This window comes from Falco punctatus (assembly GCF_963210335.1).
Source record: "Falco punctatus genome assembly, chromosome: 11".
NCBI lineage: Eukaryota > Metazoa > Chordata > Aves > Falconiformes > Falconidae > Falco > Falco punctatus.
This window is the reverse complement of record NC_137591.1, coordinates 25,482,407-25,502,045: the sequence shown is the minus strand read 5'-3', so window position 1 is coordinate 25,502,045 and position 19,639 is coordinate 25,482,407. Positions and strand designations below refer to the sequence as shown.

General features: G+C 39.6%; 2 protein-coding genes across 9 annotated transcripts in view; one reads left to right on the top strand and one right to left on the bottom strand.

The window, feature by feature from the left end:
- The window catches only part of UCHL5 (ubiquitin C-terminal hydrolase L5), a 19,573-nt gene extending 18,774 nt beyond the window's left edge, over positions 1 to 799 (bottom strand). For both annotated transcript variants that reach the window (XM_080406979.1, XM_080406980.1), the window contains exon 1: positions 664 to 799. In XM_080406979.1, coding sequence (XP_080263105.1) covers positions 664 to 745 — 82 coding nt within the window. In that variant the 5' untranslated portion in view covers positions 746 to 799. The remainder of the gene's footprint in view (positions 1 to 663) is intronic.
- On the top strand, positions 748 to 19,639 carry RO60 (Ro60, Y RNA binding protein). Of its 7 annotated transcripts, none has more exons than XM_080406971.1 (9): positions 748 to 868; positions 6,127 to 6,729; positions 7,234 to 7,454; positions 7,705 to 7,851; positions 9,315 to 9,452; positions 9,736 to 9,852; positions 10,624 to 10,737; positions 11,168 to 11,314; positions 12,586 to 19,639. In XM_080406971.1, exons 2-9 carry the CDS (start codon positions 6,150 to 6,152, stop codon positions 12,736 to 12,738), a joined length of 1,617 nt encoding a protein of 538 aa, XP_080263097.1. In that variant the 5' UTR covers positions 748 to 868; positions 6,127 to 6,149; the 3' UTR covers positions 12,739 to 19,639. The 7 variants fall into 7 exon arrangements, 6 of the variants coding, with proteins under 6 accessions (XP_080263097.1, XP_080263098.1, XP_080263095.1 ...); XM_080406972.1 differs by having other exon boundaries at positions 754 to 868; positions 6,130 to 6,729; XM_080406969.1 differs by lacking the exon at positions 748 to 868 and adding an exon at positions 1,220 to 1,373.

Here is a 19,639-nt window from a genome sequence, read left to right as displayed (position 1 = left end):
CAAAATCCTGTGGAGACTTATCTGTCGTGATAACCGCATAACCACACTAACGCCAAAGACATGAAACGCAATTCAACACAACGCTTACAGTCTAACAGCCCGAGCAGCGCCCCCGCAGGCCGCCCAGCCCACCGCCCAGCACCCCGGCTCAGCTCGGTCTCGGCCGCCGCGCCAGCGGCCACACGGCGCACCGCGCTCAGCCCCCTGCCCACGCCGCCCCCCCACGTGCTCACCGAGGGCCGGCAGCGCCGCACGCCCGCCCCGAGCGGCGGGAGGGACCCGACCGCGCCGCCCGGCACTCCCCGCTCCCCTCAGGCAGGGCGGCGCGGCCAGTGGGGAGCGGCGGGCGCAGCCGGGGCAGCGGCGCAGAGGTCACAAGGGACGGCGCTGGCTCCCGCCCAGCTGCCGCAGGGGTGCGGGAGCGCGGGCAGGGCGCTGCTGTGGGAGCTGGCGGGGCACCGGTCCCCGGCCCCAGCCTCCCCACCGCCGCCGCGGCCCCTTCCCCACCCGGCCGCGTTCAGCCCAGCCCAGCCCAGCCCAGCCCGGCCCAGCGGGGAGCCGGGCAGCGGGCCGGGCCGGCACCCGCGCGGGGACGGCCGCAACCACCGGCGGAGCCGCGGCCTCGGAGTCCCGCCCGCCCGGCCCCACTCGCTCCTCCCTCACCGAAGCCCTTGATAAGCTCCGTGAAGACACCCGGGTCGCTCTCCATGAGGCACCACTCGCCAGCGCTGCTGCCTCCCGACATGGCGGCGGCCCGCGCGCTCCCTCAGGCTCGGCGCCGCCGCCGGCCGGTTACGCTGCGAGGCCGAAGCACGCCGCTCCCTTCCCGGCAGGCCCCGCGGCCCACGCCGCGCCTGTCATCTCTATGGTGAGGCGGGGCGGGAGCAGGAAGCGGCGGCGGGGACTGGATCCGGGGCAGCCGCCGGCAGCACCGCCCCGGCCGCGGAGGGGCCGCACCTCCGCCTTGCGGCCCCGCTCCCGAAAGGCGGCGGCGGGAAGGCACTCCTGCCCGCACCCCTCCCCGCGGCGCGGCAGGCAGCGGTGCCGGGTCGGCGGCGCGGCTTCATCCGGGCACCGGCGTGCGGGCGCGGAGGGCAGTGGGCGCGGCCCCATCCGGGTCCCGGCGATGCTGTCAGGGCGCCGGCGGGGCGGGGCTGGGGGAGACGCGGAGCCGCTGGCGGCTGGAGCCGGAGCCGCCCTGCTTGCTCGCCGCGCCTGGAGCCGGCTCCGCCGCCGCCCCGCCTGCCCTCCCCCCGCCATCGCCGGGCGGACCCGCCGCTCCCTGCGGCCGCGCCGCCGCTCGGTGCCGGAGGCCGCGCAGGCCCGGCCGCGCAGGCCCTGCCCCGCGGCCCGCCCCGGCCCGCGCCTCGCAGGCAAGTCGCGCCGCCCGGGCAGCGCTGTGGGCGGGGGGGCCGGCCTGGCCCCGCCGCGGGTGAGGGCTGCCGCCCTCCGCCGGCCGGGGGCCGCGGGCGGGCCCGGTGCGGGTGGCGGGGGCTGGCGCTGTAAATGGCCACTGGGCGCCGGGGGGATTAAGGGGCGCCGGGGGGGGGGCGGGGCGGCGCGGCCTGGCGGGCGCTGCGGACGGGCGCGCGGTGGTCGGGGCCCCCTCGGCTGTGCCCCGCCCCGCTCGGTTCCGCCCGCTCAGCGCCCCTGGCCCTCTGGGCAGTTCGGTTTTTAAGCAGACAGACTTCTCGGCACACTGTGGTAGCGTTTCTCGGGCAGGCGTGTGCAGGCCGGTGTGTTCGGTGCTGCCACCGTGCCGCTCGGGGCCTAGAAGGTGCCCCGGCGTCCCTGCCCGCCTGCAGACCCCGTGTGCGGGAGTGCGGGGCCGGGGTTGCTGTCAGGGCCCTGCTGTGCTGCGGGGCTGTTCTGCTGCAGCTGGGCACGATGGTCGCAGTCTCCGCTCGGTGGCCTACAAGATGTTCTTCGCAGTCGTTGGTCTGATGCTTGTACAAAATTTTGAGAGCTGAGTGGGAGAATGCAGTTTCTCGCTGAGCAAAGTGTCTATGATGAAGTATTTGAAGGCAACTCGAAGTGCTGTCCTTACAATGTCAATGCACTTTTTTTCATAAAATATCTGAACTTAGAGTTTAATTCCATGTGTTTTCACTACAAAGTTTGATTTGTCATGGTTAACGTAGCAGTTAAATTTAAGGACTTAAGCTAGAACCTGTAGTTCTGTTAAAGCTTTGTGTATTTTGTATGTTTTTTAATATGTAACTGAAACTTCTAAGACTTTTCTTAAGAAAAGTAGGTCTGGATTGTAAAAGTCATAGGAAATAACAGAGGTTAAGTTAGAAAACTATCATGTTATGGTACAGCAACATAAAGATACTGACTTACCAATCAAGATGAAATTGTTGTGTAGGCTGTTTCAGACCAGTCAAAGCCAAATTTTACTTTTAGATTAATTTGTATGCTGTTTGGAATATAAACCCAAATTGGCTTAGTGTTCTCTCATTAATAATGGTTGAGCAACTGTGAATTTTAGTTCAGCAATTTTCATTATAGAGTATCTAGTCTGTGACTTTAAAGGTTTTTCACATTGTGTTTGCATTCAAGTAGCTGAGAGATTGGAAATGCTTATGGAGCCAGAACATAATTGATGAATCCTCCATGAGTGTTTGAAATTCAAGTTCACTGCTGCAGCTCAGCAGATGAAGAGTAGGGTTATGGTAAAGCATATGTTAAGTGTGTATTTGCATTTACCCATTTGCAAGGGTGAAAGCTGTCTATGTTATACAGGTGTTAAAGCAGAAATTAAGGTTGAGGTCTGGGCAGAGAAGAGGGACTGGTTAGAGGGAGGGAATAGCTTTGGGAACTTGTGAGGTTAAAATACAAAACAGGAGTTAGAAATGGCCAATGTGATTTAAATAGTTCAACACTGAATAAGTGCTTTTCCAGTAGGTCTTAGTGAAGTTTAAATTTGATACTTCTAGTGTTGCTGTTTGGCAGCGAAATTACTGGTTTGCGTCAGCTGTTGCAGTTCTCAAGGGTAATTTTTAAAGTATAAATGTATTTTAAAGAATTTACAGTTCATAGAGTTGGTTTGAAGCTCTCTTTAAATCCCTGAGGCAGCAATAAGCCATTTAAGATAAGTCTGGTTTACATCCTAGAATGCTTATCAGAAGGCAGTAGTAACAATAATAAAGGCTTCAGAAGACTTGTCGTAGGCATTTTTAATGGGGTAAGGACTGCAGGTGATTCATTCCATGGTGAAGTACTGTGTTCTTATCTGAGAAAGAAGACTTTGAGGTCTGAGTGAAGATGAAGCTTTGCAAAAGGTGGAAATCGGAACAGCACCTGTTTTTATAGTTTATCATATATTCCGAAGAAGGCAAATTAAAGAGCTAAGCTTTAGAATAACTAGAAGTGTACATTTACAACAACTATCTTTTAAAATAACATGTTTGTGTCAGAAGGCTATGGGTGCTCCTGTCTTTTAACACCGGTGTTTTGTCAGAAGCCTGTGGGTGCTAGCACATACCTCTTTTCAGTGCAATGAGTCCATACAACACTAAATGTAAAAATTATCCATTATTAACATGCGTAAGTTAGGTTTGTTATATGGTTTAATAGAGAAGTGCAGTAGGAGAATTTTTTCTCTGATGGTTAGCTCTAAGCTTCTTTAATATGACACAGTTGACATTACACTGCATATTCACGTGTACCAACGAAGTACTGAACTGTTTGCCTTTCAGAATGATCCCTTTGATGGAAATACTGATAAATCTAGATTTCAAACTAGATAAATGTTATTTGTAATTTTAGGAATGCTATAATTATTTCATTTAGGTTTTGTTCCCACTCAGGGTGGTGGTAAGAGTGGTAGGTAATTTGTATTAGTGACTATAAAACTAAGCATGTGAAGGCAAGTGAGAATCTCCAAGTGAAAATTAAAATGGAATATCAGATGGAACCTGTGCAAGTGGAAAAATGTCAGAAAAAAAATCTAATGTTCAAAGTAGTGTTGGTATTTCTTAATATAATCAGCAAAGTGAGATAGGAAATGCTTTAACTGAAGGCATGATCCTTCCAGTTCAGTTTAAGTCTTGATAATCCATACTGAAAAAGAGTTGTTCCAATTAGTCTTATTTTAATGTAGTAATATTTATTATAGCAGGGGTATGAAAGACGAAACAAGAAATTACTCTCGGGTTTTCATATATATGGAGATCTCATTACTCATGCATGATCCTTTATGCTTCCCATCCTTATTTTTGTTTCAAGGTAATGGTGTTTTTCAGTACCTTTCCACATACCATTTTTTGCTGATAAAGGAACTAATGGATGCTGACCATGATTTCAGGATTATTTTTTTTGTTTGGGTTGTGTAGGTTTACTATGAAATGTTACGTACTGTTTAATGAAGCTTATTGAACTGCACTGACATAAAATGCATTTAGACATTAAAATGTACTGGTATGGTATTCATGCATTGCACATACCACCCTTGTTATTTTCAGTGTATTTGGATGCCTCAGATGTCAGTGAAGAAGTCAGCTCAACCATGATGTGTATTTAAATTGGTTTGGCAGGAAACATGGTTAGAATTTTTAAATACTAAGAAAAATAGCTGGGCCCTGGTGCTCTGAATAATACAATGAAAGGTATTTCTTAGTGAAGTTTTAACTGAAACTTGCATTTTTAAACCAGGTGCCCACATATGACTTCTATTTTTGTGATTTTAGCAGCATATAATGGAGGCACTGATGATTATTTATAATTTAATTCTGGATGCAGACAGCACATCACTGCAGATAGGCAAGAATGGAGGACAAGGGCACACTTCTAGTCATTTGCAGAGAAAGGAAGATTCCGTGTCAAAGAAAAAGTAAGAGAAGTGGTTTGTAAATCAGTGTGCTAGTTACCTAAACTGGCGGAAAAACCCCATCTGTCTGCATTAGTGACGTTTATTTGTGCTACCTTATCCTGGTAAATGAAGCAAAATGGCTATCCAAACAAGCATGTCAAAAGTAGGTATCTGCACTACTTAAGTCGTTAAGAGGATTTCTTTGAAGTGTCATTTTGCATGCTCAGATTTTAGTGTGCATATTTTAAGATCTATATGCAGTTTGATAGAGCGGATTATTGGTTGGTTGTTTTTTTTCTTTTAATGGACCTCTTGGTGCTGTTTATTGCTTTTTTAATTGTTCAGTGTGAATTGAGAAAACTGAATTTATTGTTGTCATATTAATGCTTTGGAGATAGTATTGATGATGAATTTTCTTCTCCTTACCCTGCTGATTTCAGTTAATCTGCATTTATTTCAGTTTAATTGTTACAGTATTTTTACCATGCTGGGTGTTCTCCAAGCAAGGGTAGTGTTGTTGCCTACAAATATTACAGCCAAACTCTCTTGCAGCTCAAAAGTGTATAAATCGTAAAGACCTGAAAGACTGTGAATTTTTGTGCTGTTTTTGCTTTTTAACTTCAAATGTGAAACAGTACAGAATTTGTTGTTATGTCTGCATGTTTTCTTGGATCTCGCTTGAAACAGTAGACTATTTGAGGACAAATATATAAATACAAAATATAATAAAATAAAAAAAATACAAATAATAAATACAATCTTTTCTTGAGCTACTGTTGGTTGTTAAAAAGATCTTGTCTAAGCCTCACTGAAACCCACCATATTCAAACTCTCACAAAGTCATCTGACTAAACAGTTTTTCAGTATTTTACTTCTTTAGCATCATGTTTCTTCAGTTGGTCAGTGTTACCATTTCTTCAGCAAAATAGAGTAGGGCAGTTTAGCAATCCAAAAATCTGCCTAAGAAAGTGGTGTAATATATTAGTAGCAAAAGGGCATCACACCAGATACGTTTTCTGTGTGCCACTTACTGGGTTTTAAGTAGTTTGTTTTAAGGAAATAAATTTGTCACCGTTGTAGCTCAGAGATTTTTGTTTGTTGCTTTCTTTTCTGCTAATTGATATGTGTTATTACACTCTTAGAGTACAATTACTGTAAAAATTAAGTAAAAAATTAAGAAAGTTATTACACTCTTTCTTAAATTTACAAAGGCAGATAGGTGTATAGATAAGATTAGTTTGCTAAGTAGTGATAAAAGAGTAGTGTTGCCAAGTTTTCACAATAGCTCTTAATAAACTTTATTATCCTTTCAGCAGAGTTCTTTGAGGTGTAAACAATGGAGGACGAGGAAACCCAAGTGCAACTCCTGGATGAAAAGCAGGTGCCGAACTCTGACAGTGGTTATGTGTGGCATGTCACCGATATGACTCGACTGCAGCGTTTCTTGTGTTTTGGCTCAGAAGGTGGTACTTACTGCATCAAGGAGCAGAAGCTGGGCTTTGAAAATGCGGAAGCTTTAAAAAGACTGATTGAAGAGGGTAGAGGTGGTGAAGTTGTTCAAGAAATAAAGACTTTTAGTCAAGAAGGCAGAGCAGCAAAACAGGAGCCCCTGCTTTTTGCGCTTGCAATTTGCTCACAGTGTTCTGATGCAAAAACGAAACAAGCGGCATTTAAAGCTGTTCCTGAGGTGTGTTGCATACCAACCCATCTCTTTACTTTCATCCAATTTAAGAAAGATCTGAAGGAGGGCATGAAATGTGGCATGTGGGGCCGTGCACTGAGGAAAGCAGTTGCAGATTGGTACAATGGGAAGAATGGCATGGCTGTTGCTTTAGCAGTTACAAAATATAAACAAAGAAGTGGTTGGTCTCATAAAGATCTTCTGAGGTTGTCCCACCTAAAACCTGCCAGTGAAGGTAATAAATTTTTATTTACCTGAAAATAACTGTGTTTTAAACCTTTTACTGTGGAGCTATTTTGGAAACCCAAATACCATTGTAGACTGATAATTTCTTGGTGATAGTATCCTGTAAACTGCACCTTAAAAATGTGAGTGGTCATATCAGAAATTGACCTGTTTATCTTCAAGGTAAACAGAGTTTGTTCCTTCTTTTTCTTCCTTACATCAAGAGAAGATAAAGTGATACAATTCCCTCAGTTTGTTCCTATTTGCTTACAAATGATGAATTAACACTTCCTTGTTATTTGGAAAGATCTGTTAGTTTCAGATATGTTAGGCTTCTTCTAAGGGAATAGTACAGTGATTAAAACTACTGCTCTAAGCTGTGTGTGGCTGACCTTTTTCTATAGCTGGTTGGCAGGTCTGAGAAGGAGCCCTGCTAAGTCATTTGCTTGCTAAAATGATAAATGCCAATGTAAAGATGGTAATCCTGCTTGGAAAATATTTTTCTTTTCAATAGGAATTGCTGTAGTCACTAAATATATTACCAAAGGGTGGAAAGATGTCCAAGAGGCTTATAAAGACAAAGCAGTTTCTGCTGAGACTGAAAAACTCTTGAAGTATCTGGAGGCTGTGGAGAAAGTAAAACGCACAAAAGATGAATTGGAAGTTATTCATTTAGTAGAGGAATATGGTCTAGTTAGAGAGCATCTCCTGACAAACCATCTGAAATCTAAAGAGGTAGGTAAACATCAGCTTTGTATTCTCTTTAGAGTAACACTTTTCAGAGTCTTGAGTCTAGATTTCCATAACCAATATCCCTTATGCTGCTTTTCAAGATAGTTACCAAAATAGCTGATCTAAAATACTGAAAATCTTCATATAACTTGTATGTTTATTTTAAAATACACTTATGTAATGTACAAATGTCAGTTCTTGTAGCTTGGGAATCTCATCTTTTTTTTTTTTTTCTCTCTTTCTTTGATCATAGGTTTGGAAGGCATTGCTGAAGGAGATGTCCATTGCTCTGTTGTTGAGAAATTTGGGAAAGCTGACAGCAAATTCGGTGCTTGAACCGCGAGGTTCAGAAGTGGCAATAGTATGTGAAAGACTGAGAAATGAGAAACTGCTAAAAAAGGTAAGACCTTTGTCATAATTAGTGCCAGCCTTGGTGGTTTTTAATCTCTTCCTAAACTGTGTTTCTTCAGGCAACCTCTTTACAAAATAAAAGGAATGTTTTTTGTAGGAAAGATATAGTTTATTCTTTTAGAAAACTGCAGTGGAATACCTGCCCCTTTTTTTTTTTTTTTTTTTTTTTCCCCCCCCCCCAAGAATTAGTTCCCTATTTGACAGCTCCTCCCCCCCTTCCCTGTGTTTCTAAAACTTCTCTACGAATTAAGTATATTGACAGCTAGAATATTTTGTTATATTAGGGTTATGGAAAGTTTTGCCAGTTGGGTTCATTCATTACTTCTGAGTCTTGTAATTTAGAATCAGCAATACAAGCTTAAAAAGTGAGTGGAATTTGCTTGTGTAGGATCTTAGGACGTGAATGAAGAAACTAGCGTAGGTGTGAGGAAAAAGAAGATGGAACAAGGAGACTTTCTCCTTTCAGATTGCTTTACTACCCATCAGAGGTAAGAAAATAAAGAGGAAAAAGAGGCTTCCCCAAAAGAAGATAAAAATTTCCAGGAATGTAATGCGAGATGGAGAAGACAAGTAGTTTTGTGAGTTGGAGAGGCTAAAATCAGAACACTTAACTTCTTCAAGACCATAGTTGAACTGTGAAGAACAGCAGTAGGTCTTTTCTATTCCCCATATCACTGGTCTTCCCTTTTTCTGGTTTCTTCTTTAATCATACATAGTTACAGAGGCACTGGAGAAGGGAGAGAAAAGGTGGTGGCACAATACCTTGATGGAAGAAAGACAATGGGCAGGCATTCAGATTTGATTAGGTGTGCTGCTGGTAGTGATCAATGACTGAAACTCCCCTTGAGGAAAAAGATAAAATGTTGATAAGTCAGCAAATCAAAGGTGTGGTTTAGAATACTTAGTTTGCAGCAGCCATTGATTTGGTTTTATGTAGGGAAAGGAGAAAAGAAAAGAAAATGTTTGGACTGTCTTCTTTACTGTAAGAAGAAAATGAATGCTGTGTTCTGAAAATAGTTTCTTTCTCCAGTTTTACTGTATTTGATAAAAACCTAGTTTTAAGTTTGTTCTTTTCCTGGTTTGACTCCTTTCTCTTCAGCAAGATGGGGACTTTCTCTTACTTGAAGCCTGTGACAGAAAATAGCACTGGACAATCACAGATAGAGCTGTGAAATTTCACCAGAGTTCTGGTGATGGCATAAGATAACATTTGGAATTCATTGCAGGATTCTGGAAAGGGAATTAGGTTCATTACCAGTAACTGACAACTATCAGTTTGTACAGCAGCTCCTTAAAGACTGCATGGACTCTTAAAAGTTAACAAATTTCAAGTAACAATATACTAAACCAGAGATTTTTGTAGTAAGTTCTTATTTTAAGTTTCAGTTTGTTACTTTTTTTTAAGGAGCTCTGATTTTCAAAAAACTTGCTGTTGATTTCTTCTGCTTGTAGGGCAGAATACATCCATTCCATATTTTGGTTGCAATAGAAAGCTATAAAGCTGGACATGGAAGCAGAGGGAAGCTTTGGTGGCGTCCTGATGAAGACATTTTAGAAGCTTTAGATGCCTCGTTTTACAAAACTTTCAAGGTAATACAGTTCTCCAATTTGTTGTTTTCTGAAAGCTTATGAAATGATGAAGAAAAGTTGTTGGGTAGATAACAATTCTGAAACTTTATGACAAAAACCTTAGGAATTGGGATTTTATTAAACAAAGAATTGGAATTCATGACATATTCAGCTTTTGGCAACATTATTGTCCTAATGTTACCTCAGAAAGAATAAAAAGCTCCACTTCTAGGGTTGAAAACTGAAGAGGAAATTAATGTATTAATTATGTGTACCTATTTTCTTTTTCTTTTTTTTGTTTTAGACAGTTGAACCAACAGGAAAACGCTTCGTACTTGCAGTTGATGTCAGTGCATCAATGACACAAAAAGTTTTGGGCAGTGTGCTCAATGCTAGCACAGTTGCAGCAGCTATGTGCATGGTGAGGCCTTAAAGTCCTTTTTTTTGGGGGGGGGGGTTGGGGTTTTTTTTGTTGTTTTTTTTTTTTTAATAAATATTTGCAGCTTGAGCTGCGCTTTTGATGCAGAGGTGCTCTAAAGCTGCTTAGGAATCAGAAGAAAATATTCTTTGATACAGAATATGTGACCTTCTGCCTCACTGGTAGACCAGATGCTTAAAGCTACTGGCAACCAAATTCAGAAGGATCAATGTCAAGAAGTTGGTTTCCAGTATAAATCAAGTGGTCAAGGCTGCTTTTTTACTTACCTTAGCTGTAAATACATTTCAATTTTTGTCAGAAGTATTAATAGAATGATACAGATTGGGTTAAGAAATTTTGCAGTAATTGTTGTGTGCATTTGAGTTATCAATATGGCCTTTGTATCACAGTCACTTTCCCCTCAATTTCTTATTTTAAAGCTTGTTGTGTTTTTGTATTATAGAGGAGTTGAACTGTCATTGGTGTTTAAAAATGTTTAGTGTTGTATGTCAGAGGGAAGAGAAGAAATATTGAAGTATCTTTAATTACAATAATTAGAGCAGTTTTTTAGTTCTGATTTTTGCAAAGTTGATTTGCCACTAGTATTACAGAATGTTTAAAGTGTAGAGTGAAGCATTAGTTCATGTGAGGAGCTGTGGTAACCTAAATACAAAAGGATGTGTCATATTGTGTGTTTGGTGGGCAGTGCCTTCATTCAGATGTTAAACATTCTGAATAATGTAACTGAATTATTTTTGTCTTCCTCTTTATCAGGTTGTAGCACGTACTGAGAAGGATTCCCATATCGTTGCCTTTTCACATGAAATGGTCCCTTGTCCAGTGACGGCTGATATGACGTTACCTCAAGTATTAGTGAAAATGTATGAAGTATGTAAAAAAAAAAAAAAAAAAAAAAAAATCAGAAATAGCTATTGCTACTGTCAGAGTTTAGATGTCTCCGTAGTTACATTGTATTTTCTTCCTAATCAACTCTAGTGCTCTTAGTTTGTATCTGTATAGTAAAACACTGGATTTTTTTTTTCTTTCCTATTTAAAGTCCAGCAAGTGTCATTATTTCAAGTGCTCGACATTAAACATTGCAATTTAAAATGGCAGCTAGGTCCCAACGAGATAGTTTGAAAAGAATATTAGAATAATCAAATAAACCTCTGGACAAAACTGAAATGAGTAAGTGGCTTGTTGTTTAACAAAGAAGCCTCTGTGTGTGATAAAACATGAAGCTTACATAAAAGTAATTTTTCCATGGTTTACTAACTTCTGTATTAATTGCATGTATATTTTTTTTTTTTCTTGCAAGATTCCAGTGGGTACTACTGATTGTTCCCTTCCAATGATATGGGCTCAAAAAACTCAGACAGCTGCTGATGTCTTCATTGTATTTACTGATAATGAGACCTTCACTGGAAATACTCATCCTGCAACTGCTCTTAGAGAGTACAGAGAGGTAAATATGCTTCTGAACTGTTTATAGTTGGTGAATACTGTACAAAATAAATACCAGCTCTAAAAATGTTCTAGAGACTGAAGTAGTTGTGGCTTTTTTCAGCAAATAATTATATATTGTTAAAACCTGATACATTGTGCAGTTAGGCAGAATTAGTGAACACACTGCACTAATTACGTGTATTTAAAACCACTGAATTGTTAAACAGTTGATTATCCTACCCTGCTAAGTGTACTGCAATATCAATGAAAATGTGTTTTGTATTCAGGGAATATATGGATTTCTGCATTCTATATATACTTGATTGAATAAGGTTTTTTTATTGTTCTTACAGAATTAAATTTGGCTCACAGAATTAAATTAAACTTTGATATCTGCAGTTAGATACCACAAAGTTTAAATGAAGTAATGAAGACAAGCCTGCAGGGAAGGTGTCAGTAAGATGGGCTGATAGTATCTTGTGAAGAAAGCTCATGATGTTTTAAAGGGGCTACTCTAAGCTGTGTAGCTGTGTAATTTTAAAATAGAACTAAGAAAAATACCTTCTCCAAGTACATTGCTATTAGAAACTCTTATATGGGCAATCTTTTATGTCTTAAAGGAACTATTTTTTAAACTACAAAAAATACTTATTGGCAAGCATGTATGTATGGACGTTAATCTTCTTATCATGTCCACCCAGCTGAACTTAATGCCAAAAATCTTTAACTTGCCCACCATGTTTTAGTTTTCTTAGTTGAGATTAGTTTACATTCCTAAATTTGTTCGTTAAAGAAAGAGTTCCTGTACTCTAGACCTCCAGCCACTTGCTTGCTTTACCTTACAGGTTACTAACCTGCTGATTCAGCTCATTTAGCAGAACTGTCCAGGCCACAATTGTAGTTGTTCAACCAACGTTTGGAAATCTTTGCCTTAGACAAAAATGCACTCTTTGACTCCTATTAGATTACTTTTATTGGAAGTTTTCTCTCCAAATGAACTGCAGAATAGCCAATGCAATCCTTGCATTTGAAGTTATGAATCTTATTATTGCAGGAAAGTTGTGCTAATATACCTCACTGTAATTATTTCCATTTATTTAAGAATATCTTCTGCAGTTAAGTACAGTATTAACAAGGAGTCTGCAATTCTGGTTATGGCATGTCTACTTTCTATCAGTACGGCTATTCAGACAGCGGTTTATGCAAGCAGGATAGCAAAACTTGGTCCTCTGGCATGTTTAAGTTACTGTATATGTGCGTTCTGAATTTTTTTTCCCCTCTTTCCTCTAGAAAATGGGTATTCCTGCTAAACTGATTGTTTGTGGAATGACCTCAAACGGCTTTACGATCGCAGATCCAGATGACAGAGGCATGTTGGATATATGTGGCTTTGATGCAGGAGCTTTGGATGTTATTCGAAACTTCACTTTGGATTTGATTTAATTTTCTAGACATCTGCTCTTCCCAGTGGGTCCATTGCTGGCAACAGACTTCACCCTGGGACCTCCCAGCCAAATATACTTTATTAGAACATGGCACATCATATACATATTGGAATGTTACCTTTTTGTGAAGGGAAAACAAGAAAAGCAGATGAGAAATCTCTTTTCTCTTTTTTCCTGTTGCACACAATTTAAATTAACAGTGGGAAGTTTGCTAAAAGTAGCTACAGGGTTACTCAAGACATAAATTAATTTCATTTATAATAGTTTATAAATACTGAGAGATTTTTAATTCCCCCCCACCCACCCCATTGCTGTGGAATGCTTGTTTGCAAGAATAAATTGATGAATTACTTAAGATGGGGCAGGAAAAGAGAGCGGCTTTAGTATTTTAAATAATGTCAGTTTAACAGCATCTTTGAGAGAGATTTTTCTTTGAGCTTTTTTTAATCTCTGTATTTTAAACTACTAAGGTTCAACAGTTGCCATTGTTACACTTCACATCTACAAAAGAAGTATTTTCTGGGACGTGTGAGACCATGTGACTGTGACACAGTATAAAAGCCACCCCGTGAAATTTTATACTGATAAAACTGAAAGGAAGAGCTCATACTAATCTTTTTTATCCAGATTATCATCTCAGTTTTCAGGAGTAAAGCATAACTCTCTTTAGGTAAATTGAGGGGCAGTTTCTGTACAATGCCGTTTCAGAAGCACTATTTTAGAATTAATATGCTTTACAGGAAGCTCTAAAAACTGGTTTTAATAGAAAAAGACCTTGGAAATGGCTGGGAAGCTGCATTCAGTCCATGTTACAACTTGAGGAAGCATCAGCACACTTTCAGTGAGGAAGATCACCGAGTGCATGTGTCTTGGCCTGCTCTTGAAGCTGAGTGGTAACAACCAGAAACAAAAAGCTATGGTTTTTTTTCCCCAAAAGAACATGTTCAATGATACAGAAACAATCTTCCTAACAGGAGCGTATTTACTTTTTTAAAATCTTTTGTAGATTAACATTACTTCTGATTTCATAAATTAATTCAAGCTAACATTTTTCAAAACTACCTCCAGTTTATAGTGACCAATTCTTAAGAACTTTTATGAAATGTACAGTTGTCTCCTTCATGTTCTCAAAATCTTGTTTAGGAAGTGATTGGAACTGGATTTTTTTTTTTTCTTTTAATTTAGTCTCATACTAGGAGTGTGAGTAAATAAGGAGAACGCTAGTGAATATCTTATCACTTTGGAACAGGAACTGATAGCAATTCATGTGTATATGTATTTAATTCTGTGTGTGTGTGTTTTTATATATGTGTGTATAGGGGGGAAGTTAAAAGATCTCTTTAGTAGATCACAATCTTAGAAGATGAGAAAGGTGTTTTGGGTTTTTTTAGTGGTGCTTTTACAACTTCCCCGAAGACATATGTATGCCAGCCTCTTTTATGCTAATTCTGGCTGTTTTAAACAGTGAATTTGATGTTAATTTGAAAACAACTATGGTTTATAAAAATAGCCCCGTTGTGGTGAATGACATATAAGACCATATTTTTCTGCCTAAACCCCAAGCTTTTAAATGTGAAATTCAAGTTCATATTATACTTTTTATACTTGTAACACTTTTCATCATGCCTCGTACATATTGATTACAAATTCAGAGCTCGCATTCTGTAGGATGGATATCTCCTTCGGTGCTAAAACATGAGGTTACGTGTTACTGAGGGTATTCTGCTATACAGTTATATACTCCACCTTAACTAATAGATCAAAACAGTGAGGGAAGCCTTTTCTGACGCTAAAACCTTGGCTTAAAGAACTGATGGTAGGACTGTTACCTTTCAGTGGACATGAATGCAGTTACTACTGAATTACCACTGCTGTTATGATACAGCTCTGATGGAATGCTTGAAGGATACAGGAGACTGCAACCAGCTTGTCAAGTGTCGTCTAGAAAAAAGCAAACTTTCCCACAAAAGCTGAGTTGTAGCAATCGGGAGTTTGAAAAAGAAAACTAGCCATTTCTTAGGGAAAATTTCTTAACCGCTTTTAGTCTCCTTTCTAAATTAACACCATGAATATGGGGAGTAAACTCATTTGTTCAGTACATGTTAATAATTATTTAAAGTAAATGCACTGATGTTTTGGAGTTGGTTTTGGTAGAAATGTGTTTTAAATTACACAGTAATAGCCAAACATCTCATTAGGTGTTTTCTTCTAAGCTAGAGATGTTGACAATAACTGATAGATAAGTATCTTTTGCAAGTACTTTTTCTTATTTGGAGTAGTATGTGTGAAGTAATAGGAAATATTTTGGGCTAAATATAAAATGAAAACTTAAAACAGATATTTCAAGTAACTGTGCAGTTAATTGATAAATTTACTGCAGGTAAAAGGTTAGACTAGTTACTAACGGGTTGAACAGTTATAGTAGTGTTGCATCTTTGAAAGCAGTCCAGTTTAAAATGCAATTTCTTGACCTAGAGTGTAAATGAAGATGAACTTTTCAGTAGAACTTAGAGAAAACGTAGCTCCCTGTATCTATTGACACCAGATAGCTTTGCACCGTGTTAAAGATAGCCATCCGTGCTGGAGCACATAATATGCTCCTACATATTTACCATATCTCTGTACTAAAAAGTCTTGTTAGAAATAGAATATTCTAAGTGGTTTGGGTATCTGATATAAAACTAGCACCAATGAATGAGATCATGTTGTCATTTGCTTTTCCTTTAAGATTTTCAGAGAGGGGGAACTGGAGTAAACGCTGACAGCTGAAACTTTGCAGTGTGTTGACCTTTGTTTCTACCATTTTCTGTCTGGTTTTGTAACTACCTTACAGTAAAGGGCACAGAAGAATGATGCTGCATATTCCTTTTCCACAGACTGGATCTTTTATTTAATCTGTCCATATACTGAATTTTAGGGGACAGCATGACTCACTTGCCATAACATAAATCTGTCCTGATTTTAGCCATTAGTTATTAAACTGATAATTTCCAAAACTATCTGGACATCAAGAGGCAATAATTACTTTGTGTTCAAAAAATAATAATAAGGGAGCTAAGACAAAAGTTTCTAAGCTTAAGGATTAATTCAGTATACCATAAATAACCAATCCTTTCACCAGAGAGGAGACACAGACTCTCTCAAGTTGATAGTGTTGTTTGCATTAGAGGAATACTTTGACTAACAAAACAAAAATGGGGCTGTAATTGTGCACTGCAGTTTACCAATGAAACTGAACAGGGACAAGTTTAAAGATGGTTAATTTTATTAAAAACAGTAATTTAAAAAAAAAAAGGCCTAAATGCAGAGAGCAACTTTAGACTGGGTGAATGCAGGTTTCTTGATATCGAAAAGAATTAACAGGTTTTCAGTTTGACTGCCATTTTATTCTGACCCCCGTAATTCTGAAGTGTTAGAGTGTTATGTCTAAGACTATAATGTTCAGGCACTTTAGCTTTAAGAATGAAGAAAAGGATGTAATGGCTGGATGGAAGTGCAGCAGAGGTAAAACTTCTGTAGCGAAAGGCTGTAAAGAATGAACATCAAAGGTCAGGCTTCTTCCTGGAAGGGACACAACCAAGAATGTGGCGAGGGCAGAAAGCGCTCAAGACCTGTTAAAAGTCATGCAATGCATACATTGATATAGTGTAATAACTCAAAGTCAGTAATTTTGCCAAGGAATAGAATTTCGTGTCAGGAATTTTAGACTGGTAGCAAGGAGGGAGAGAGTTTGGGATGCTTATGGAATTGGATTACAGGCAAAACATGGGGTCTATACCTACAATGCTATTTTAAAAAAGAGGAGCCTAAAAGTAGGTGTAGATCTGAAGTCAGCAGGGCCAGTCTAAGTTCCCACTGTGTCAGGGCTGCTAATAACTGGCCCTAAAATATCTTGCTACTTAAAACCACTGTTAAGCCTGTTTGTTAAACATTAATCTTTAGGGGGGTTGTGTTCTTTTTCATTGTTTTCTAATTGGGGCCCATAAACGGGAATGGCTTTGAAAGGCTTTTCAATGAAGTCTGTATTCCTGGCTTAAAAGATAAACCAGCAGTTTTGGAAATTTATTTTAATACTGGCTTTGTCTGTAAAAACACTAGGAAAATATTTCACTCCATTGCAAAATGCTGTGCAGCTTAATCGCGTACCTAACCTACGGCCACCATACTCAAAGCACTGGTATGGGTTCAGTTTGTTTCTTTTGGCTGTGCCCTTCCTTTTCTCTGTTAACGTTGGCTTTTTTTCTCCTTTCCCGTTTCCTTGTCACCTCAGGCCTATACTTGAATCTCTTTTCACATACAGGCTCTCAGCCATTCCCCTTTTTTTTTTACCTCTCTTCTGCTTCTGCCTTCTTGCTGACAATGAGCATGCTAGCTTAGCTAAATAACTTATACCAGAACTGATGTCATAGTATTTATCTTAATTTTTAAAAGCTGGTTAATTTTTTTCTTTCCTTTGATAATGTAAGTCTCTTAAACATTCAGTTTGCTGTATCTATCAAATTTTTGGTAAAGCTTTGTGTAAAGATCAGTAACAAAAGTATACTTGGTTTATTTACCAAAATCAAACATCTGCCTGTGAATGGCTTTATTTTGATAAAGAAACTGCTTAAAATTGGCTTTTCATATTTAAAGCTTTTTGTAGAATGAGCTCAATGGATCGGAGCTTTCCATTCTGTTAAATATTATCAAGCTGCTGTTACATGCAGTATTAGGGAAACATTTACATTAATATTCTGGATAAATGGGCAGCTTCTTTGTAGTATCGGTCAGAGAAAATCTTCAAAGAATAGGATGTAGAAGTAAACCTGTGCAAAGGATCACTTGTTTTTTGCTTTTAATTTTAAAGCATTTCATCAGTTTATAGGTTTATTTTGCTATTTACAGTGGTTTACAGTGGACAAATATGGTGTAAGCTGTTTTGATGACTTTATTGCTGGAATGGTAGGGATTTCATCGTACCATGCTACAGTATAGTGTACAAAATTGCTGAGTAAGAGTTGCAGGGGGTAAAGGTAAAACACTAGGACAGCGTATTATGTACATGCTGCTCTAAGGGCTAAGATGTAAGATGAGCTCATTTCAGCAGAAGGTATGGTGTCTTTAAATATGTGTGCTTACATTTGGATTTATAATTTTGATACTGTAAAGCGTGGTTTCTTTAGGTATTTCTGCATTCTGAATTTAAGTTTAAATATATATATATTTGCATATATATATGTGGTATGTTCAGAACTTTTAGAAATGCTTCATTAACAAGTAATGAATATAAATAGCTGTTTTTCTAATGTTACCAGCTTCTTAGAGTTAAGCACAACTAGTTAGAAATAAAATGTCTTTTCTATTACATTCTCCTATAAAAGTGCAGTTCTACTCTTCAAAAATAATACTGTATAAAGGAGTGATGGGCACATTGACAACTCTGTCTGCTTAGTGGAATAAGCTGATGCTTCCTTCCAGCTTCTCATGCTTTTCAGGAGCACGGTATTTAAGCTGGATGAACGGGTATATCTTAAGTACTGAATCTTTTAGTGGGTCATTTTTAACATTCGGGTCCCAGGGCAAGCATTATTTTAAGATAAACAGCTTTGTCGTGGAGACAATGCTAAGCAAAAATTACAGAAATGTTTAATGACTGCTTCTGAATTCCTCCCTTTGTTTTTTTTTTTTTTTCTAGAGTAGAACCACACTTTAACTGCCATATCGTGTTTAAGTAACTTAAACATAACATGGCTTTGTGCCATCCAGTAATGAAGGCACTGTCTTGCTGCTACTTTCTATGAAGTGATACACAATTAACAAGAAACTATTTGGATGGGGAGCCTTATTATGCTTAAAAAGAAACATAATTAACCCTTTGAGTGCCTTAAGACATATCTTCTGTAATAAACGGGCACTCACTTGGATCGGCAGGCATACAGCATGTTTTCTCAGCAGTTGGAGTAGAATATTGCCTTCAGTGACAATGCCCTGGGATTTCTGAAACTTAGAACTCAAAGGGTTATTTTAGACTACTGGTTTGGGACTTTTTGTTAAAACAGGGAACAAAATGAAAAGATCTTTGGAAAAATTCCATTGCGTACTACTATTTTTACATGATGGATTTACCAGCTTTCAGGTGCAAAATTATTGTTAATCTTCTGAGAAAACATAATTGGTCTAAGAATTCTACATGGAGAAAAAGAATACTGGGTTACCACTGTATGTGCAAAATAAATTGCTTTATTAAGTATAAGCTTAGGGAGAGATGCACGTTTGTGTCTGTTTACCTTGATGACTGTGTCCTTGTAAACAAAATTTTACTAAGGCAGTGATGAAGCTAGCAAAATACAGTACATGGCAATAATAAAAATATAACGAGGTCAGTGTGTCTAATAGCTTATTACATGTTAAAGATGCACAGTGCAGGCAACTGTATACTAAAGACTTTCCACAAAGGATGTGGTTTAAACTTATTTCAAACCTGCATTGCAAAAATGAAGCTGTCAAATTGATACCCTTACAGTCCTAGGTATCTGGAGTTGAAAACAAATGGGATGCTTTTTGGGGAAAAAAGTACTTTAAGTGCGTGTAGCGCTGAAAGCAATGGAAATAATGGGAGTCTTACTCAAAAGAATGGAGTAAAAATTCACTGACTAATGTTTTTATTCCAAACTGTGCACCTTTAGTAGTGTAATGGTCCCTTTTACTAAAGAATGGGATATAATTTTCTACTTGCATATGAACCTTCTTGAACTAACCAAGAGTCTTGGTATTGCCTGGTCTGGCTTTGGGTGTACATTGTACTGAAACTATTGAATTTTAGACATTTCTTTTAGACATCTAACTGCAAGTTAAAATCACTAGTAAACTGCGTTCTGACTGTAGAACTTAAGTACTAAATAAACTCTATGCATATTAGA